General features: G+C 41.1%; 1 protein-coding gene across 1 annotated transcript in view; it reads left to right on the top strand.

Annotated features, from left to right (window-relative positions):
* The first annotated feature begins 5,295 nt into the window (after positions 1 to 5,295).
* Positions 5,296 to 24,056, top strand: part of LOC126419460 (uncharacterized) — a 193,364-nt gene continuing 174,603 nt past the window's right edge. Inside the window, exons 1-2 of the mRNA XM_050086647.1 lie at positions 5,296 to 5,308; positions 12,266 to 12,461. Of these exons, the coding sequence (XP_049942604.1) occupies positions 5,296 to 5,308; positions 12,266 to 12,461 (209 nt within the window). The remainder of the gene's footprint in view (positions 5,309 to 12,265; positions 12,462 to 24,056) is intronic.

Genomic DNA, 24,056 nt, shown 5'->3' with positions numbered 1-24,056 from the left:
AGTCTCTAGTTCTCATTCCCCACAACAATTTCTATGTTATGCATGCTACAGGCTTCTAGTTCTTCTCTTTACCGTTCTGTCGACTGCATTGTAATATGCACAGGTAATCCTGCGGTTTCTGAACCACTTTCTCAGGCGAGATAAAGAAAAGTCTTGAAGATTCACTCTGATTTGCTGTTTTACCAGAATTAAGTATCATTTGTTGTCATCGCATCATGTAACTGCTTCGAAGACCGAACAATTACTTTTTAAGAATCATTAAAAGATATACTTGCAGCCAATAGTGTACGGTCCAACCAGATCGTTTTGTTCGCAAGATACAAAAGGTTGCAAAAACCGAAGTCCAAATTTGTGCGAAGTTACGGAATGAATAACTCACTCTGCAGGAAAGTGGGCACTGTTTTGATACTTCTTAGCAAGTGAAAATAGTAATGCCAAGCGAAAGAAAGTTTCAAATTATGTCACACTCCCTTTCAGATTAAAAAAATTAATAAAGAGGACAACCCTCAGGCAGATATTAGCCAGTTCTCCACGATAGCCTGTCTTCTAGAAATACTAGTCCAGCAAGATATGAGGGAGAGGTCCCGTGAAGTTTTAAACATAAGAGGGAGGTATAGACACTGTTAATGGTTTGTCGTGAGTTGCCCTTGGATAATCAAGTCGGGACGTGAAATATTTGTGAAGATAAGATTCCGGATTCCGATTCGGCACACAGTTGTAATCTGGTGCTAAATACTTCACCTTGGAAAGATTTAGATACAGTTTTCACTGCCAACTTGTGAACAAAATAAATTATTACGGAACAGCTGAGCAAGCCTACTGTCGGAGGGAAGATTTCTTAGCAGTTGCACTGTGCGCATTGTTACGAACTGAGAGAAATCATCTGCAGTAAAAGGTGTGCTGGGGTGCCTCAGTTCCCTGGCAGAAAAAATAAGTACATTTTTGAGAATGATCGCATTCGCCGAAGATGCATACGGTGAGGAAGTGTAACGCCGAAAATGCATATACTCCTATTTCCATCTATTGTACTATAAATTTGTTTTCCTTATTTTTGTTACCTGAATATATAACATTTCTGTGTCTTTATATATTGTAATTGTTTTACTATTTGTATATATATATATTTATGCATTTATGTCGATGTATAATTGGTTTGTTTTGTAAATATTATTTGTATTTTTACGCTGGGTCTTGCCTAGGGAAAACTATGCTATCGAATACATCGATAAGTCGTGTGGAGAACCAAAGTGTTTAGGATCTTTGGTAGTGTTAACTCTGTCGCGTGGAGCACGGGCAGAGGGGAGTCTGGCTGGAGGAGGGCAGTGGAGCAGGTGTGTTGTGTGACGCTCCCGCGAGTTGCCGCGCTTTCGGGGTTTGGCAGCATGTAATTGCGCTCGACTTGCTATGTTAGTTTCTGACATGGTGTCGCGGACGGGAAGCGTTAGCTGGCACACATCAAGAGCCCGTTTCGGCTGGAGACCGTGTCGAGAAGAAGGCGCGCCAACGTCCAGCTTCTGCAACAGCGACGGCCGACAATGAGTGACTGTCGCCACCTCGTCGATCGACGACTTCAAACCTTCAATCAACAAACAAGGAGGACTGGAAGCACGTAAAGTTTTAGAACTGTATGGCAGACCTCAGCTTATAAAATTGTTGCATCACAAAATTACAGCAACTTAGCTTGAACCTTTGTTGCTCATTGTCCCAATTGCATTACCAAGCAGGGTTCCTTCCTTTTCCGAAATGAACCCGAGTGTCGTTGAAATTCAGACGTCAGCATTAAAGTAATATCATTCCATTTTACTGCTTTAATTTCAAAGTTCAGTTAAGGTATTCATAGCTGGCTACAATATTTAGATTACACAAACACAAATTAAGGGTGCGAGTTTTGTTAGCATATTTTAGCTTACCTGTGACTGCAGCTCAGCTTGGTACGTACTGAATGTTACTATTGTTAATTGTCCAGAATCATTTGATTCAAGTTCAAAGTTAAATCTCTTATTTCTAAATTGCGTAGATTCAAGTAGCTTTTGAAATGATTGTTGAGGTAGCCCAAGACTAACCGTATTTTACTGAATTTCGATGTGCTTCAGAAACAAAGCTCACTATTAATTTCAGTCACTAAATTAACTTTCAATTTTCCGGTTTTATTAATTCTTTTGCTAAATTAAGTCAGAGTGTAGCGAAATTTATTACTTCTGACAAACTTTCAGTTTTCACACTACATGCGTCAACCTTCAGTTGCCACGCTTCTAGTGCTAATTATGTGTGTAATAACCTTTCTTTTTCAGTTACTATAGTAATTGTCCATAGGACTGGCGACCGTAATTTCCCCCAAATCTCAAATATCTAATTACCGCTAGTTAATTGTTAACGTAACGGCCGCACATTTACTTTCTTTATTAACTTTACCCCTTTTTAAAATTAATTTCCACCAGTTTCATTTGCAGTTTACCTTTCATTTAGATGTAACCCTTTCCTCCCTCTTTACCGACAGATTAACTTCGGTGACGATTGCTTTTCCCAAATTTCCATTAGGTACACGCGGTTTAATTTTTCACTTTCATTAAAGTCGATAAGTGAGGGGGAGGTTACAAAATGGCTCTGAGCACTATGGGACTTAACATCTATGGTCATCAGTCCCCTAGAACTTAGAACTACTTAAACCTAACTAACCTAAGGACATCACAGAACACCCAGCCATCACGAGGCAGAGAAGGGGGAGGTTACAGAAGCCACATTAATAGAGTACCATAGAATAGCTGTTGATCCTTGGGACAGCATGTCGGATTTCTTTTAACTCCCGTGTAAGGGTCACAACAGTGCTCAGTCAACACCACTGACGCTGTTGGAAAGACATCGTGCATTGCGGAAAGATTTTCTAAAATTACAAGAATAGGCGTAGCAAGACGAGTTCAGAAACAGTATACTTCGGCGAATAAATGTCTAACATTTGTTGCTGTTGTGGTATTCAGTCCAGAGGCTGGTTTATGCAGTTCTCCACTATCATTGGCAAGCCTCTCCGTCTCCGAATAAACTACCACAGCCTACATCCATTAAACCATTGTATCCTTCTACAATTTTTATCCTGCACACCTTTCACTATTACCAAATTGATAATACTTCGTGTCGCATAATGTGTCCGATAACCCAACCCCTTCTTTTAGTCAAGTTGTCCTATAAACTTAGTTTTTCCACTGTTCTATTCAGTAACTCGTCATCAGTTATTCGACGCACCCGTCTACTCTTCAGAATTCCAGTGCAGAAACACATTTTAATAGATTCTTTTTTCTGACTGGCTGAACTATGTACCATCCAAGTTTCACTTCCGTACAGGTTGACTCTCCAGACAAAAACCTTCAGGAAAGAATAGCTTCATGATTTCAAAGAGTCTCCTCCACTCAACATTGCCAAAAGCTTTCTCTAAATCTGGGAATGCTATAAGCCCGGCTTCTAAGATAAGTCATAGGGTCAGTATTTTTCTCGCGTGTTTCTACATATCTCCAAAACTCAACCTGATCTTCCCCGAGGTCGGCATCCACCATTTTTTCCCTTCTACAAATAACTCGTGCCAGAATTTGCATGGCTGACTTATTAAAGTAGCAGTTCGGTAATGTTTGTACCTGTCAAAATCTATCACCTTTGGAACTGGAATTATTAGTCTGAGAGTGTTTTACCTGTCTCACGTATTTTTCACATCAGATGAAGTAGTTTTATCACAGCTGCCTCTCCCAAGAATAATGTCTACTCTAATGACATTGTTTCGACTCCTTGCAGCGCTCGGTCTAATTCTTCTCGCAGGATGGTCTCTGCAGAGTTATCTTCATCTATTTCCTCTTCCCTCTCCATAATGTTGCTTCAAGTACATTTCCCTTGAATAGCCCTTCTTTACATTCCTTCCAACTTTCAGATTGCCTTTTTTGCTTAGTAATGGATTTCCATCTGAGCTCTTGATATTCATACATTTCTTTTTCTCTTCTGCCTCTTCAATTTTCCTACAAGTGGGATCTGCCTTTCTTTCCCCTAGGTATGTACGTTTCTACGATCTTTCAATTCTCGTCTAGCAATTCCTGCTTTGGGATTTTGCACTTCATGTCAGTCTCGTTTTTTACACCAATGATTGCATTTTGCCTATATCATTTGCTTCATTTTATATTTTCTCCGTCTGTGAATTAGCTTCAATATCTCGTGCATTATCTAATGATTTCTACTGGGCTTTATCTTTTTGCCTAGTTTTTCCTCTACTACCTTCATTGTTTCATCTATCAAAGGTGCCCCATTCGTCTTCTAGTTTGTTCCTTACCCTGTTTCAGTCAGTCGTTGCCTAGAGCTCCCTTTAAAACTGTTTTTTGTTTAACGTTGATGACGCTATAATTAGAGATCTGCAGCTTCATACAGATGTGTTTGAATAGTGGTCCTTCCCGCACACAAACCACGAATGGTATAGGAAAAAGGCTATCTATCTCCAGTCTCACACATGTAAAAGTGTATATAAAACGGACAAGAAAAATAATGTGTTAGTCTATTTCCATTCTGACCAACAACGACAACGCGTGCTGCATGTTTTTCGTTTTTTTTTCATAATATGTGGCACATCATCATACAAAAATAAAGAACTGAAAGCTTTGATGAGATGGTTTATACACTGTAACACTGTTTTCACTACAATCTGGGGCGAGCATTTATGGAGATGAGGCCGCCTCAGATGAAAACTATCCATAGACAACAGTGTCCGAGATGACAGGAAAACTCGTCGACGTTATCACCGAAGCCTGCCAATCTGGGCGCTAGTCCACTTAGGGGTTTCCTTGTCTATAATGTTAATTGCTTCTTGTCGCCAGCTAAATAAAACCATGTTCCGTGATACAGAAACGATTTTTCTGACGGTCGCAAATGAGAAATAAGTCGGGCCGGTAGGAACGTATATTGCAAGAATCACTGACACAACACAGCCTTTCTAAGGTGTTGTTCTGACAGATTGTAGTTATGATGTCATTGTCGGATGAGGCTTCTTGCAGGCATCACAAGCAATCGCAGACTGGAAGAAAACGGCTCCAGACTGCAGAAACTATTCTGACAAGCACATATAACAAAGTATGCTCTGAGACCATGTTCGCCGTAGAAGAAGTTATCCCACCAACATCAACTATTCCAGCTCCAGTCGTCATTCGAGATGCACAGTTAAAATGTAAAGTTTTTGTCGAGTGCTATAAGTTACTCAGGTTCACAAAACCAAATCTGCAGCCGCAATGCTAACAACTACACCACACTGCATGCGCGAGGCCTCGCGGTAACATGGTATGGTGTGGTACGTTTTTAAGCATAGAGCATTACAGTTTTTAGTACCCATCACAATTGTTTGTGTATGTCTCGTTGAAAGCTGTCTTGAATGTGAAAATGTGTGAAGGAAAATGGAAGTACGTTTACAAATGTTTTAAGTTGTCAATTTATCTTCTTTCTCTGCAATACGTTTCTGAAAACGTCTCTTACAAGACGAAGGTGAAAATTATGAAATGAAAAATTAGTCGTGTACGCATAACAGAAAGAAAATGGCGTCATACCGCACCGTTAAGTACGAACAAATGCTACTGTCTTAAGAGCGTTGTCGTATGGAGTTTAGGCTCCAATTGGCCCTAAATACGATAGATCTCATGTTAAAAAGGACCAATTTCCACCTTGTCCACTTAAATTCTGTGTTCCGTTTAAAATGACATCGACAGGACATTAATCCTTCAAGTTCCTTGCTTTCATGAGCTGCGCTTGCCTTTTCAATGCCAGATCTTCTTTCTTTTCTTTTTTTTCGATTTAAATTAAGTAGCGACCATGTGACAGTTTCGGTTCTTCCTCATTTGTTCCTTTCTTATCCTTCAATCTTGTTTAACCTTTTAGTCGTGTTTCTTTTTTATTTCTTCAGACCATTTCACATCCAATCTCTTCGTTCTTTATTCTTAAAATTTTTCCAAATTTAACAGTTCTCTTCTGGAAACAACTCTTTCTGCTGCTTCCTCTGCATTTACATAGTGTACTTCTTGGACAGAGGCACTCTAGTTTCATCACCATGCTGCAACGCATTATTTTCACGTGTCCTAATAGCCACTTTTTATTAATAATATTATTTTTTATTCCATTTGCGATGCCCACTTCGTGTATCCTTTCATTTATGACAGACTTTTCTAAACCGTTTTCTTAAATAATCTCTTATAGAAACTTTTACTGTCTGACCTTTCGTACTTGACCAAACTGTAAAAATCTTAGTAAATTTTTTTATGCTGTCAATAAATTTGGTTCTCTCTGCAGAGATTCTTAAACTTAATCTGCTGGCCGTCTGTTCAAGGAGAGTGACTCGCATTTCTGGATGTGTTAGATTTTAAGATAGTGCAGCAAAAGCGTCTACGAATGCCAAGCAATTTACTTCTATGCGCTGTTGCTTTCTGCTCAGTTTAATCGCAGACTCTTGATATTTTTTTTATTTTTCAATCCATGTACTTGCTACCCCAGCACACATTTGAAGAAGACTGGAGGTAATCCTCGTCTTACACCTGTATTTATTTTAATCTGCTTAAAAATTTCGCACGTGAACATTACTTTTGAGGTAGTGCCTGTAAGCGTTTCACTCATTCGATTTGCTAATTTAGTTTTAACATTAAATTCACTATCACGTTATCTAGAATTTATCCATCAATAGGGTTAGAGGCCTTCTTAAAGTCAATAAAGGCTGTAACTGTGTTTAGAGGTGTGCGTGTTTGCGGATGTCCGTGGACATATGCACAATGAGCCGACCACTGGGAATATCAATTTTATTTCTAGAGAACTGTAGGAACATTAGACGTAATACTGACGCAAAGGTTATCTTAGAACGTAGGCTACAGAAAGATAATGCCATTTTATAGCAGCTGTAGATTTACAGAAAGCCTTCGATAACGCTGATTGGAATACACTCTTTGCAATTCTAATAGTAGCGGTATCAAAATAGAGGGAGCGAAAATGTGCAGCTTTTAGGAAGCTGCACTGCTGTTATAAATGTCGAAGGACATGAAAGAGAAATCGCAGTTTAGAAAGCAGTGACATAGGGCTGTTAGCGTGTCCTCAATGTAACTCACCCTGTAAAAATTACTTTGAGCAAGTAATAAGTGACACAAGGAGTCAGTATAATGACTTTTCTGGAGACTATAAATCTACTCTGTAGGAATCAGCATGGGTTACGAAAAAGACGGTCGTGTGAAATCCAGCTCGCGCTATTCGTCCACGAGACTCAGAGGGCCATAGACACGGGTGCCCAGGTAGATGCCGTGTTTCTTGACTTCCGCAAGGCGTTCGATACAGTTCCCCACAGTCGTTTAATGAATGAAGTAAGAGCATATGGAATATCAGACAAATTGTGTGATTGGATTGAAGGGTTCCTAGATAACAGAACGCAGCATGTCATTCTCAATGGAGAGAAGTCTTCCGAAGTAAGAGTGATTTCAGGTGTGCCGCAGGTGAGTGTCGTAGGACCGTTGCTATTCACAATATACATAAATGATCTTGTGGATGACATCGGAAGTTCACTGAGGCTTTTTGCGGATGATACTGTGGTATATCGAGAGGTTGTAACAATGGAAAATTGTACTGAAATGCAGGAGGATCTGCAGCGAATTGACGCATGGTGCAGGGAACGGCAATTGAATCTCAATGTAGACAAGTGTAATGTGCTGCGAATACATAGAAAGATAGAGCTCTTATCATTTAGCTACAAAATAGCAGGTCAGAACTGGAAGCAGTTAATTCCATAAATTATCTGGGAGTACGCATTAGGAGTGATTTAAAATGGAATGATCATATAAAGTTGATCGTTGGTAAAGCAGATGCCAGACTGAGATGCATTGGAAGAACCCTAAGAAAATGCAATCCGAAAACATAGGAAGTAGGTTACAGTACGCTTGTTCGCCCACTGCTTGAATACTGCTCAGCAGTGTGGGATCCGTACCAGATAGGGTTGGTAGAAGAGATAGAGAAGATCCAACGGAGAGCAGCGCGCTTCGTTACAGGATCATTTAGTAATCGCGAAAGCGTTACGAAGATGATAGATAAACTCCAGTGGAAGACTCTGCAGGTGAGACGCTCAGTAGCTCGGTACGGGCTTTTGTTGAAGTTTCGAGAACATACCTTCACCGAAGAGACAAGTAGTATATTGCTCCCTCCTACGTATATCTCGCGAAGGGGCTATGAGAATAAAATCAGAGAGATTAGAGCCCACACAGAAGCATACCGACAATCCTACTTTCCACGAACAACACGAGACTGGAATAGAAGGGAGATCCGATAGAGCTACTCAAGGTACCCTCCGCCACACACCGTCAGGTGGCTTGCAGAGTATGGATGTAGATGTAGATGTAGATGTAGAAGGAGAAATTTGCGAAGGAAATTAAAGTTCACGGAGAAGAACTAAGAACTTACTGACGACGTAATTCTGTCAGAGATAGCAAACGCCTTCGAAGAGTAGTTGAACGGAATAAATAGTGTCTTTAAAGGAGCTTTAAGAATAACATCAACTAAAGCAAAACAAGGGTAACTGAATGAGCGAAATGTCGCCAAATGATGCTGATAGAATTAGATACGAAAATGAGACACAATTACGGGACACTGACACAAAGTTACCTGACGGTTCTTTTTGGATACTTTTCCACTGGAATCTTTGTTTCATAGCCGGTCTCTTGTTTGACCTTCGTATACATCACAAATAATGTTCGGTATGGCAATAGTGATTCTATCAACGTTTCACCTGAACTACACAACACAACAGTTATTATGTGAGAAGCCTCCAAGGTTAAGATGATTTAACATTACAAGGAATTAATGATAACTTTAATCACTGTGTGATAAGAGACATAAGTTGTAAAACGACTACATGTGACATCGTATTTTTTCTGATACCTGATGAGGAAAATCCCACAAAGTTTGTTTTCATTAATTACGCTTGAAAGTTGTAATTTATGGAGAATATTAAGAACATGGCAGTCTATGTTTTGTTAAAATGCAGCACACTTATGAACGTGGCAGTCTATGTTTTGTTAAAATGTGGTCATGTCTGGTTCCTACGTTTCTCGTCGACGAACTACGGGGCCCGAATTCAGCAGACAAAAATTTAGCCTAGCAGCAATCGTTCCGCATTACTTCGGCATTCTGAACCATGTAAAGTGGATTACAAAGTACGGATATCCGTGGATGCCGACAGAAAATCTTCAGATGCGGTTCGGACAACACGTCTCATATTCGGGCAGAGCTCTTTGTCTTCAGAGATCAGTGGTCTTTACATATTTTTCATTTTGATTTATTTCGTTTTTCGAACATCCAAGTTCCACGGTAGGTTCACAACCGTTACGACAATTCCTCTCAGTTTCTCTAATTTTTTTCATCAGTCCATTGTGTGTGGTGCGACGCTCATGTGACCATTTACCACAAGTTGTTCACCTCTCATCTCTGAAAAGTCCCGGCTGTCAGTACAACTGCTGTCTTGGTTTTACGAGACTTCTGGTAGTATACCACTTTCTTCTACATCTATTTTGATGCCCATGTACCACGGTAATTTAGTTTTCGGTTTAAGTCAGAATGGTACTGAAGATACGTTCTTTTTGTTATAATTCATTCTCCTTACGTGTCCACAAACCGAAATGTGTTTCTCTCATTTAGTACGTAATTTTGTTTGTCTTAGAAATTATTTCTTGTTTTGAATTTCTTCTTAGTTTGGACCCGTTCTTACGATTTGGGCTAAGTATTTTGTGTAAGAGTTTTCTCTCTGTTCTTCTTGATTACGCTAGTAAACGTCTGTCTCCCCGAATGGGAAAAGAAATAGTGGAATAATTCGAAAAAAATTTGGAATAATGTTGTTTGTGAGTTCGGAACAGGCAACAGCCTAATCCCTGAAAGAAAGGTGATGACGATGATGATGGTGATCGTGTAGTCCTGCCACCTTCAAAATTCCAAAACGTGTGTTCGAGACTGTCAAAACCTTTCTCTGAGTCAACAGATATTACAATCGTAGGTTTTCCGTTCTCAGCCTGCATTCTAAGTAGTGGGGTCAGGATGGCCTCGCGTGTTCCTGCAATTCTGCGGAAGCCATACTAATCTTCCCCGAAATTGGCTTCTGCCAGTTTCAATGTGCTATCCGTTCCATTTAACTAATGCTGTCTCTTAACGTGTCGGACAGAATTAATATATCGTCGGCAAACCTTAAAGTGTTCTTTTCTTCTCCCTGAACGTTCAAGCTAAACAGCATATTTTCACGACATTCTTCTTATTGTGTGTGTGTGTGTGTGTGTGTGTGTGTGTGTGTGTGTGTGTGTATTAAATTTTATTTTTAAGTCCTACTCTTTTTTCTAACTCTGCGACACGAAGCGCGTGCGCATACCCCTGCATGGCAGCTAGCCGCCAAACGTGTGAGTGCTCTCTATGTCTCTCTCACTCTTACTCTCTCTCCCTTTCTTTTTCTCTCTCTCCCCACCGTACCGGCATCAGACAGCGGAGAGACGGACGCGGTCGTAAATTTTCGGCCGCGGCGCCGCCGCGCGCCGGTAGAAAGGACTTTGGCGGCGCCGCATTCCCTCGTGAGCGCCGCGATTCGTCGCGTCCGACCCGCCCGCGCGCGCAGATAAGGGCGCCGGCGTATAGGGGGAAGGTGGAAGGAGGCAAATGAAAAAAGGAAGGGACACGGGAAGGTCGACTTTAGGTCCACCAGGGGTACCAAATTAGGCAGCGGCACAGGGCCGGTAGGATCATCTTTCTCTCTCCCAGTCTTAAACATATTTAATAAAAAAATATTTCCGCGCGAGCGCGGTTCGCTTTTTTAGTGGCCGCCGTGCGTGGCCAGTCCTCTCCGTTCGGAGTGATTGCCGGGACACGACGTGGCGTCTGCTCTCATTCATTATACATGCCCCCCTCCCCGCCCCACTCTGCTCTCCCTCATCCATTCCATCCACCTCCACAACAAGACCACCGGGGCTGAGAGAAGCGCGCACACACACACACACACACACACACACACACACACACGCACGCACGCACGGAGGAGTCCAGAACAAAACATATGCGTGGCGCCGAGGCGCAGCGATGCTCGCTTATTATAAATAGCACGACGCCTTTTGTGACGCAGTACGGCGGCGCTGCGGTCGGCTCCGCCCACAGACCACAGTGCCTCCCAACCCTCCCGTCACGCCCCCCTCCACCTTATTACACGCAGTCAGCGCTCGTCTTCATTCTTCGCCTTCCCCTCATTCGCTCTCTCACCCATACTCCGTGCGACTCAACCCTTCCCTTTTTCCCTTTCTTCCCCTTTAATAATAATAAGCAGGAAAATACGAGAGTACGGGCGTTAGTGACGGCATACTTGGGCACGCCGCTCCAGCCTAGGCAAAAAAATAGTAACTTCTCTCCCCATCCCCCCCTCCTCAGCCGCTCCACCCACGCTCATGTGTATCTATCCCACACGCCTCCCGCGTATACACGTACGTGCGCAGGTGGCGCCGAGTATGTGGGCGGTCTGGCAGGCCACACACGCTGAAGTGGCCGCGTGGTGTGGGGGAGGCCTTCCCCGCTGCTCACGCAGCGCAGGCACGCAGCCACGCACTCACGCACTCAATCCTTTTCTCGCGGTAGTTACCCGCCAACCAGCGCGGCGAGGGGGCGGTACCCCCGACCCCCTCCACCCGGCCTCGCCGTCCCCCCCTCCCACCTCCCTCGCGTCGAGGCGGGCGGGCCCAGAGCGTTTTGTTTCAAACCCGCCGGGAGGGGAGGTGGGGCCGTCACTCCCCCTTCCCCACCCACAGCGTACGTACCCGTTCCCCCACTCACTGCGCGCTCTTGTTATTCCGCTTGCGCCGGACCTCAGACACACACAGGGGAAAGACACATTCTAGAGACCGTGCTGCGCGTCCTCCGTCGTCTCTGCATGTATGTGTGTTTGCGTCTGTGTGTGTGTGTGTGTGTGTGTGTGTGTGTGAATGAGTGAATAGTCCTGCTAGCAGCACAGAGTGGCCGAATCGTACGTAGCTGCCTGGATGCGCCGTGCGGCATTGTATACGTGATCAGATCGGTGCCGTGCGTGGTCGCCTATGTACCCCGAGGCACCTTCCCTCCCCTCCCCAACCCCTCGCCACCCTTTCAACTTCCATTCTCTCCTGCATTCCTCCCTTCTCCTCACACTCCTGCCATTACAGATATCGGTGTTTTCCGCCCGCCCGCGGGGTACACCTCCCGTGCATACAATTCTCCAGTGGCGCCACTTAATAAGGCGTCCGCGGGGGTCGAACCCGGGGTCGATCACAGTCCCGGCCCCGCCTCTCCCACCACGATTACGCGAGGATCACATCCGTTGTCCGCTTCCTTTGTGCGGTATCCACCGCCGCCAGCCGGCCAGTTCACAAGCAGCCGTTGCGAAATGATCGCGGCGTGGCGGCCGTGAAAAAAATTGTCTTCGTTATCCACAGGTGAGTTTCGTGGACAGATTACAGTATCGTGTCGAGATTCAAGGAACACAGCAGTGGTCTAACGTGTAACGCTTTCGGTGTGTATGTGTATGTGTGTGTGTGTGTGTGTGTGTGTGTGTGTGTGCATGTGGCTTCGAGTAAGTTTCACTTTGCTTGATGTTTTAAAATAAATTCTCTGGTACTACGGAAGTAGCTGTAGTCAGCAACCGACCTAGAAAGTGTATGTATGTACGTACCTCTGTGTGTGTGTGTGTGTGTGTGTGTGTGTGTGTGTGTGTGTGCCTTTGTTTGTTTGTGGATTTAGCTCGCTCAGTACCGTGGAAACTGGTGTCCTGACTAGAATGGTACGAGACGACTGCAGTTAAAACTTGAAACCAAAGTGCGTAAAGCAGAATTTCTCTTAAAACGATACTCTCTCTCATATTCAGTAAAATTCATCCAGCCGTCTTAGCCGATATTAAAATGCACGATTAATATCGCAACTGAGATATAGAACAAAGGTTAAAAAATAGTTCGGGGAAGTCTGATTGGCTGATCAATTACAAAACACCAGGCTGAGATAACCAGCTTGATAAAACATTAAAATCTTCTTTCTTACCGTTTAGGAAGTAAGTCAGATATCTTTCAAAATCTTAGAAGTTATACCATATTCTTCTCATTTGTCTCACAGCCAGTCCTAAAGTTTCCTCCACACTAGTTCATACAGGATATAAATGTTTTTAAATCATATGCGATATGTCTTCCACCTTTCTGGTATTAACAACAGATCAACTGCATACTTAACAGATTAAAATACTTCAATATTTTCCTTTCTCTTTTACTGGCATTGTGTCAACTTAGAACTTCGGTTAGTCACTCTTGATGGTGAGTTGGTGGGGAGGGGGGTGGGGGGGGGGCAGAAGAAGGGGACACTTTACACATCTTAAAGTACTGGAGATGCAAAGAGAAGAACTGAAAGAAATATCTTGAAAAGATTTTTATACGTCTCAATGGATGTATAACAACGTAGAAATATCGTACGATCTCTGCGATTTTTTCCACTGCTTCTATTGTCGGAACTCAGTAGTGGCCACGTAGATGTTCGCTTTTCTAAGCAGAGTTACGATATTATTGTTCTGGAAACCTGCGAATGATATAAGCGCAAGGGTCACGTGAAAGGGATCACAGGTCAGTGTCATATTATTATTTTCCATAAGAAAAAGGAACACTAGCGTGCAGTATTATTTTTTAGTCGCAATATGCTTCTCACGAATGAACAGTCAGTCGACAGACAATATGAAAGGAATGCTTTACGACTTTGTACTCTGTAATTATCTAGGCACGGCATCTGGTGGCGTATTCATAATACGTGCCTTCAGAGTGCCTGCTGCTATTACGACAAAAGAAAGCAGCGAAGTACCAGCAAGCAAGGACAATTTATTTTTAACCGAGTAATAACTGTACCACGTACTTCGAAACTGTTGCACTGTCGTATCAGTGGAAAAAAAAGGGGAAGTTCGCTTTGTACGTTGTCATAACTGTGAAATCCTACCAGCTGGTTTAACATTCGTATTTACACCTTTATCGAAAGGTGCTGACGTTATCAAAGGATTATATCTTGTATAATTTTATGTTTTTATGAAGGAAATATATATTTTTCATTAACTATCTTAATTTTTTGTTTTCTTGGAAATCCGGTATTAAATGTTCTACGTTATTCCTTTTTTAAGAAAATATTTCTTCAAATATCTGTAAATAATTTTTCTTAGGCATAAGAATTTATTGCTACATAATTATCGAGATGTAACGTACACTGCAATCAATAAGGGGTTCTCAACGCGCCTGCTATCTCAAGTTGCGAGCATAATACTTGAACCTTCGAGTGCTAGGTGCACCTGAAAACGATTTCCTTTTTTTGTGTAAGGAAATAAATCTTATTTTATACAGTAAAATATAGATTTGAAATTAAAGAATCTTACCATTGCTTTGGAGAACTCTTTGGATGGTGCAAGTATATTTGGTCATTGTACATCTCGGCTTTGTTACACGTATTTCACAATGCGAGCCACCTTTCAGAGTTACGGCAATAAACAGTACGGTTCGGCGTTGTCTCTCGGAGAACCTTTCCCTTGACAAAAATAAATGACCTTCGGAAAGAACAGTAGTTTACTGCCCAAATATAAATACGAACGACGAAGAGATAACAGGATCACCTCTTTGACAAAAACTTAGTGAATCACGGGGTAACCATTGTGTATTTTTTTTCAGTACATGATCGATTTGGGGAATTAAGATAGGGCTGCCAGCCAGAGGCTATTATATTTAATATTGATAAACATTATACACTGTCAAAGAGCGAAATGTTATTCAAAATTGTCTGCAAGTAAGCAAGGATCAAAACGAAATTATATGACACAAGCAATGGACATCATGACTATTACTTCTAAAGACTACAGTGTTTATGACCATCGTGAGTTCCCCTACGTTGCCTTTGTTATATTAAACAAAGCTGAAGTTATTTCATCGTCTGCTACAGCTTTTACACTTTTCCTTGTGAGGAGCGCCCCTCCTTTCCCGTATTAAAAACATTTCTTCTCACAGAACAACTGCATATAGCATTAACGTTATATTAAGATGAGAGTAAAAGTACAAACTATGTTTCAATAGGACATCACTGGCAGTGCTTTTGTATGTCTTCAGCCTCATGTTCTTCTATTGATTTGCAAATTAAATAAACCATGGATAAAGCGCGGAATGTATCGTTCAATATCAGTAGCTTGCTTATTCGAGAAATTAGTAATTTCACACTGGCTCCTAAATGACTTTCGTTTTAATGTACTTTTCATAACTTTGAAATTGCTATGTATGCCCATTTTTGACATGGCAGTCTGTCAGACGATAAACGCATATATGTCTGCTCTTGTGTCTCTTAGCACAAATGAGATACCTGATTTACAATATTATAGTTACATTTTTACTCTAGTCTTCCGTTATCAAATAAGTATCATGTCAATCTTTACTTCCTGGGCGGATCATGCTAGTTATATGCCCATAAAGTCGCACTACCATTTTAAAAAATCGGAACTTCGAAATTATTAGAAATAGAGCATTGCGGTTTGTTGCGAAACGTTTGGCAGCTCTCAAACTTTTTTTCTGGTAAATCTGAATTTCAGAGTGTGACCCACTTGTCGCTTGTAGAAGAACAGGGTGACATTCGAGTGCACCTGCCAGCCTTGCAACAGTAGCAAGTAGCAGTCCTGATTCCTAAATTGACTGGCCTGTATATGCGATCTTTGACGTACGGGTAAACACCCCCCCCCCCCCCCCCAATAAAAAAGTCTAAAGACGTGACTTCGGGAGAGCGCAAAGGGTCATGTGATGGGGTCATGTGATGGGACCACCACGACATTCTGTCTCATGATGCTTGCTTTTACCGTTGGTGTTCTTCAGTACTGGCATAGACAATTCGCATTCTCCTGTTCGTCGTCATTTTGATGCATTCCAAGCCAAATCTGCAGCAGTGGACAAGCAAAAACAAAGTCTTAGAGAGTTGTTAGACATTTTATAACAAACCACGATTCTTTAGCTCTAATAGTTTCCGAGTTCAGATTTTTTGAAGTGACAGCAGGACTTTATGGACACCTTTTCTTTAATAAATGTTCTAAACGGGATGCAAAGTAATATCTTCTCAGTAAGTATGGGATGAACAACGTCAGTCAATGGAAAGAGGCCTAATCTTATTTGTGACATACATAGTGCAATCTTCAAGAAAATGTAACCAGTTAGTCATCCTTTACACATGTGATCAATATTAGTATTACCATTTACAGGAGTGAGCACTTTTCGAATAACAAGGTTGTTTTCGTCATAGCTAGAAAAATCAAGGCTGGAAGTTTAGGATTTAACGTCACGTCGTAGACATGGTTGGATTGAGGATGGATGAGGAAAGAAATCGGTCGTGTCCTGTTCAAAAGAACAATGCCGGTAGTTGTCTTTAAGTGAGTTAGGGAGGCCCAGGAATACCTAAATCCGAATGGCAATAAGTAACTCCGAATCGCTATCCCCTCGAGTGCGAGTACCGTGTCACACTAACGCTGAAGTTAAGATCTACGCGTGCAAAGACTATACAATATCGACAGGCTGTCACCGGAGCAGAGAAATGCGTAATGGAACGGATAAAGTTATATTCGTCGACTGTTTTCGAAAAGCGTGCCTTGAGTATTTGTCACTGTATGTGATTGCTAATGCTAAATCCAGTTTTGTCGTTGGTCCATATTATTTATAAAACACGGCTCAATCAAGCATTCCACTCCGAAGCTGCTGTTTCTTCTTATTATTGTACGTTAATTTGTTTTCTCTTGCAACTATTGTATCAAAACATTAAAGAACACATTTGCATTCAAATCGCAAATGTAGCTACTCTGGGTTGCCTAAAGTTATGTAGGAATAGTTGCACATCCACTTGAAGATGCTTAGTGCGATCAAACCTAGATCACCCTCTTACTATACGTACCTTCCCCCCCCCCCCCCCCCCCCCTCCCCGATGCGTCCTGCTTTATCATACTGACAATTCCTTAATGGCTTAAGATGTGTCCTGTCACCTGGTCCCTTCTTTTTAGTCAATCTGAAACATAAATTTCTTTTCTCATCAGTTCGAAATATCTGTTATCTATCCGATCTATCTATCAAATAATAAAAATCCTTCCGTAACATCACGTATCAAAAGCTACTGTTTTTTTCTTGTCTGAACTTATCACCCACGTTTCACTTCGGTACAAGACTACACTTCAGATAATTAGTTTCGGAAATGACTTCCTGACACTTAAATTCTTTTATCTCTACCACTATTATTATTATTATTATTATTATTGCTGAACTACTGCTGGTATTATCTTTATCAGCCCTTAGTCAGTACTATCTATTCACATTGCATCTACAGATATTCAAATCATATCGTTACTATTTGTCATATTAAAATTATCGTCATTTCTTAAGTAACTAAGACGTAAAGAAGTTACTGCAAGTATGAAAGTCTCCTCCGATGTAAGAGAAGGTCTGAAGGCTCTGATCTGATCAGGTTCAATAAATAAACAAATAAAATAAAATAAATAAATTTATATACATTGTCAAAAATATGTGTCTTTTCCAGAAACGCTCTACTTCCTGTTGCCAATTTGCATTTTACATCCTCTCTAATTCAGCCATCGTCAGCTATTCTGTTGACTACGACTAGTGTCTGATTTCATCATCTAATTCTTTATCGCCTGATTTGACAACATCCCCATAATTTGACGAACTTTCCTATCTCATTCCTCGCCACACGGTACCAAGAAAAAGACAAATTAAATAATGTAATAATTCTTTAACCATCGCTGTTAAACATCGGTTACGATTTAAAATATTTGATACATCCGAGACGATGATTCGCAGTCTGAGACACCCTTAGGCCCATAATTTGGTCAGGGTAAAGAAAGGAAAAAACAAAAGTGGTATGAGTGCGTATTACGAATATACGGATAGTGATATCGATCTAGTAATTTTGTTCACAAAGACTCTCATCTGAAAGAAACCTAAAATAATGGCTTCTATTTAACGAACCATGAGTATTATTTCGCCTAACTAAAGTTTGTTAGTAAACTGAGTTACCGCGTACATACCACTACGAAACATGTATTGGATCAAGAAGAGCTGAACTGACGCCATTGATAGGAAAAAAATCAAATAGGTAAAAAATTCCATTCCTAGCATCTTTATAGTATTAGCTTAGTATATTATTCTTTGTGCTAAGTTTTGTTCAACACTAGGTCGCTGTACTCTTTATCCTCAAAAAAATGTTAGTGTGTACCTTCTGTGTCAGTATTAGGCAACATTTTCTTGCAACTACATATCTACAGTTCTCTTTCCATGCGTCCGTTTACTGTCAGCAGAATCTCTGCCATGTTGTGAATGTTACTTCTTGAGAACTGTGGGGGTTGGTTGTGTAACACAGAATGTTGTTGGTGGAATGCAGCAACCATCCATAACGTGGTTATCAATCACTTTTTGTAAGTCTGTTCAAACTGTTTATATTCCTAGGACAACGCGCATGCAAAAAGAGGCAACGAAATCAGGCAGAAGCGATAGTGGCTGGATGATGCTTTACATTAAAATATTTTTCTTATCTCTATGAGAAATCCTGTGTTCGTGGTTTTATTTCAGTGTCGCTGGTTTCGCACAAAACGATACGATTCCATCCTTATTCCTCTTATCATTTAACACCTTGTCCAAAAATATAATCTACTGTTGATTTTAGTCCTTTTTGATCACCTCTCTCAGAAGAAATAATATTACTTTACAGCATAGAATACTTCGATGGCAATAGATATGCCGTGAAGGAACACTTCTGATCTAATTAACGACGAACAAAAAATCCGTAATTTTTGTGCTTCGACGCTTTTTCAAAGCACGTGAATCTTCCATGTAAGAAACTGTTTTTGTCTTGTTCACCGTATTTATATTCAATAGAAAAGTTATGTGCTTGTCGTAAATCGGTCCAGATAAGCAATCACAGTGTATCGTTCTGAGACATTCTCAGAAGTAAAATTGGCTCTACAACGTGTGATGGAGCTGTTAGCTGCATAACACACATAAATGACATGGAGATAACAAACGTCACTCCCTGAAGCAGCTTGTTGATTGCAGTATTCCTCGACATTCAAGCAAATACCAAGGTGATTTTTTCTATAATTCCAGGGTCGATTCCCTCTTTTATTTTTCCGCAGATGAGCTGCTGATGCGTCTCTAAATGACCCCGCTGTCGACAGGAAGTCACAAGCTACATTGCAATCGTTTTCAAAAGGAGTGGTATCCCGAGAATTTTTTTTACTGAACCGGGAAACTTACCGAGTAAGTCCTTGATTGCTGTTGTAACTTGGCGTTTTATCCATCGAACATAAATACAAAGGAATTTACATGAGTAGATGAATATTTTCGATATCGTTTGTGCACGTCCAAAATCTACCACATTAAATATCTAAGGATGACTACTAAATTACAAGCCATATATGACAGAAAAAGGACAGAAACAGGTGACAAATGAGGCAAAGGTAAGACTGCCGTTTGTTTGGAGCTTTGCGAAGAAGTGCAGCATGTTGACGAAAGAGGTTGCGTCAGAAGTTTTCGTTTCAGCAATTGCGGAGAACTGTTAAACGTGTCCGGAATGCATGAACACATACAGTAGATTCAAAGAAAAACGGCAAATTTTTTTTCAGCGGAGGGACACTGCAACATCGTTCACTGAAATGGTGCTAAACAATGAAAAAGAGATGACATGTATCGCAAGAAGACTATTCTTGAAGTTTCAAAAATCTGTTTCCAGAAGCCAGCCGAAGAAAATATTTGAGCTCACGCGTTAACAGTCGAACGTTGTTGTCAAGATATCAAAGTTGCAAGCAAATTTAAACGTATTACGAAACTCATTGTAAAGAGTGTGGCAGACATCAAGTATTCTAAAGCTAATTTGTCAATACATGACATTCTGAGGATACCACAACTGGAGTTCGTATAACGTAGGCTACAACCAAACCCTCAAACCCTATACTGATGTATTTAAATCACCTTATTGCACGATGCTATTACCAGCTTCCAACCAAAGCAAATGGCTGCTGTACATTTATAATGCGAATTATTGATCATCTACTGTATTTTTTTTTTTTTTTTTTTTTTTTACCGCGGTGCCTTAGAGTGAAATCGCCCCAGCGTCTTTCCGAGTAGTTATGCATTCACTTAGCACAAAATACGCCGCTGAGTTACTTGTCGTGATATCAGCTTCTAACGGCAAATTCCTAAAAAAGTTGATCTAAAATATAGAACGGCGAAATATGAGTCCGATCATAACGCGTGAGACAACTCTGTGCGTACTGCATTTCGAGTTCCATTGCATTTAGATTTTCTCTCCTGCGGACGTGTTTCCATTCTCAGGTATCGGTGTAATAATAAACTGTCTTTATCCATGGCTCTTAGAACACAATTTGATGAGGACAAGTAACATTTGACATTTTCTTCCGAAATCAAAGTTGACTGCCTCATAGAAAGTCTGTTGGTGCTAGGTAAGCCAGATGCTTAAACTCGAAATATGTTGTAGAACTCTCATACAGATACAGGGCTGTAGTGCTGTGAATAAGTTCGTTTTTTGTGAATATTCACGGCTTCTATTCTCCAACAATCACTGCAAATTGTTCTCCACTTAAGTGATCTGATTTTCAATGCCACTATGCATTACTCTCCCCTCCAGTTGTGCAGCTGCAGAGATATGGGAGAATTCCTTGATTTCCGTTATGAAAATATACTAGAGTCGTGATGCGACGCCCAACCATTGTCACTTTCCTCGGATCATTTGTGAATAACATAGGGTAAGAAGGTGAATCAGATTGTGAAAATGTACCCCCCTCCGAACACCGCACAGTAACTTCTCTAACGCAGACGTAGCTGCACTCGCATCGGTACATCTGTGTTGTCGTAACTCAGATCCATGTCAGCCGTCCTCTTAGTTCATTAATCCTGCCTGCAACGTACAAGTTCACTGCTAATTATTTTGAGAACTTAATTAATGTACGTCACTTCTATTTACGCACCTGTGCACACGTGGCGGTCGGTATTATTCTTATGACCTGCTAGATCCAATTACCACATCACGGTACGCACACAGTGAATTTATTTAGTTTGTTTATCTTCCGGCTGCCAGATAAGTGTCGCAACACAGCATCCGGACGCAGAAAATCATAGCAGCTTAACAGATGTTCCACGTCGCCTTCTTTACCAGTACTATTCGTTTATGTCATGTATAATTAACGTGTTTCCGCTCGCGCGAGAGCTTTTAACGATAAAGTGCGAAACGCGACAGTCAAAATTCTACTGTTCAATATTCCGCCAAAACTGCAAATTTGGTAACCGTGCAGCCTGCAGGAGCCTGCATGAGCTAAATTTTATTTTTACAGCAAAATAACACACGTACACACGCACGCACGCACACACACACACACACACACACACACACACACACACACACACACACCACACACACACACAACGTGGTCTGTCATGTACGGCTGACACTAAAGGTGTTAAAGTGGAAATTTAGGTAAAGCATTTAAACAGTTTGCTTCTACTCATATGTTTCGAAGTCGTGAATTTCCAGAAAATCAATTTTAAAAAAATGTGTTAAGACAAAATCAGGTGAAATAAATATGTTAATAAAATCTGACGGCGTCTTAAGGCGCGTCACACAATAGATACTATAAAGAAATGCAAGGCGGTAATTGCTTTCTTTTATTATGTGAATAGTCCTATGTACTAACCGAATATTTAACCGTAGCATCAAAAAGCAACATCAGAATCACAAAATGATTGAAAAGCAAAATAATGGTTGTGGACCATCACTACTTTCATCGAAAGAGAATTTACCCATGTTTAACATCAAAGAAACACTTATTCTCAAAAGAAGAAGAGAGAAAATAAATGTGCTTACCTTATTTTTCTCTGTACGCCAGTAGCAAAACACATAAATACTGTTTTGACAATGCATGTAGTTTCGCGAGAAAAATAATGACAATTTCAACAGACTCCTAAAGAAAAATTTAAATATTGATCTCGTAAAATAATGCTAAAAAAATAAATGTTTGTTTGACATTATGAAATAAATTTAATTTGCTTAGGATGCACACCTACACCTGTTGTAAAAAGAGGAGAAAGAAAATAGAGGAAAATTATTTGTTGAAATGTAAATTTCACTATACTACAGTCATATAATATCTTGCACTCTCAAATATGCCAAAAGTAAATGATATTACTCACTCTTGTTACATATAAATTGGAATTCTGAAGCACTCTCAAAACGATATTGTAGAATTGACAGAGAAATGATTTACGTAGAGATAATCAGTGGATTTAATCAAAATTGCGAATGAACGAACCTCTAAATGAATGAAGAGTTGACTGGTTATGGAGGCTCGGATTGCCTTCAGACAAATGAACCTCAACTGCAGGGACGTGGCACATCCGAAGCTGTCAATCATCCAGGACGTTATGGGGACTTGGTGGGTACATGAAAACGAAAGTGTTTGGTAAGGGAAATACTTTAAAATTACAAGTTATTCAATGTCGTCTCGCACATGTCTGTTGTTACACTCGAGGACCGAGGACTTAGAAGACACACACACACACACACACATATATATATATATATATATATATATATATATATATATATATATATATATATATATATATATTCAGTAACAAGGCAAATGCCGGAATAACAGTTCCAGGCATTCACATTCGATCGATGCTTACATATTTCGATTGCCATTCAGTATCAGCTTCCTGTATTTATTAACACCCTATCTATGTGAAACACGTGTAACTTCGAAATTCCTCAAAATCATATCATCCTAGCCGTATTGGTAGTTTAGTTACTGAAGAGTGAAGTCCAACTGAAGTTAAGCAGGTATCAAGTCCGTTGTCTTTTCTGCCAAAATATCTGTTATTAAGATCTCCGTTCATACAGCCACACAAACTATACGGGGTGAACTTTAATAAAAATGACAAACTGCAGGGACGCATTCCTCACTGGAAATGCAGGAAAAAAGGTCCTATGAATATATGTCCGGAAATGGACGGTGTGCGTACAACAACAAATCGTCCCGGAACACAGTACAGAGCTGCATTCAGTTGGGGTCACAACAACAACAGATGTTCAAAATGGCCTCCATAGAATTAAATGCACTCGTTCACACGTCGCATTAAGGAAGGACTGCCGCAATCTTTCGCACTTTCCGACCTCTCTCCGAATAGCTTCACAAGCGTCGTGAACACGCCGTTGAAGGGTCTGCACCTCAGGAACTGGTTCAGCATGCGCAACGCTGTACATATTCCCGCAGAGGTAATATCCCAAGGGGTTTAAATCAGTTGATATAGCAGCCCATGCTACAGAGCTTCCGCGTCCTATCCAACGTCCGGGGAGATGTTGTTGAGGTGTCGGCGAACTGTAATGCGGAAGTGGGGCGGTGCTCCGTCATGCAGGCACCATATAATCTGTCGCATTGCCAAAAGCACCTTCTCACGCAGCCGAGGCAGACTACTCCACAGGAAGTCCAGGTATGTTCCTCCGTCGAGGCGTTGTAAAATAATAACATCTCCGAGTATGTGTCGCCGAGAATTGCTACCCACACACTACTGCTGAACTGATGCTGATGAGACGCCTCAGCCATCCACCGAGGATTGTTTGCAGCCCACAGATAACGATTATGCAGATTGATGATGTCATTTCCGGTAAAGGTTGCTTTGTCGGTAGAGAGGTTCAAATGCTTCAAATGGCTCTAAGCGCTGTGGGACTTAACATCTGAGGTCATCAGTCCCCTAGAAAATGATTCAAATGGCTGTAAGCACTATGGGACTTAACATCTGAGGTCATCAATCCGCTAGACTTAGAACTATTTAAACCTAACTAACCTAAGGACATCACACACATCCATGCCCGAGGCATGATTCGAACCTGCGACCGTAGCAGCAGCGCGGTTCCGGACTGAAGCGCCCAGAACCGCTCTACCACAGCGGCCGGCCTCGGTAAAGAGGATTAAT

The sequence above is a fragment of the Schistocerca serialis genome, chromosome 9 (assembly GCF_023864345.2).
Source record: "Schistocerca serialis cubense isolate TAMUIC-IGC-003099 chromosome 9, iqSchSeri2.2, whole genome shotgun sequence".
NCBI lineage: Eukaryota > Metazoa > Arthropoda > Insecta > Orthoptera > Acrididae > Schistocerca > Schistocerca serialis.
The sequence above is the reverse complement of the archived record's forward strand: the minus strand, read 5'-3'. Positions and strand labels throughout refer to the sequence as shown.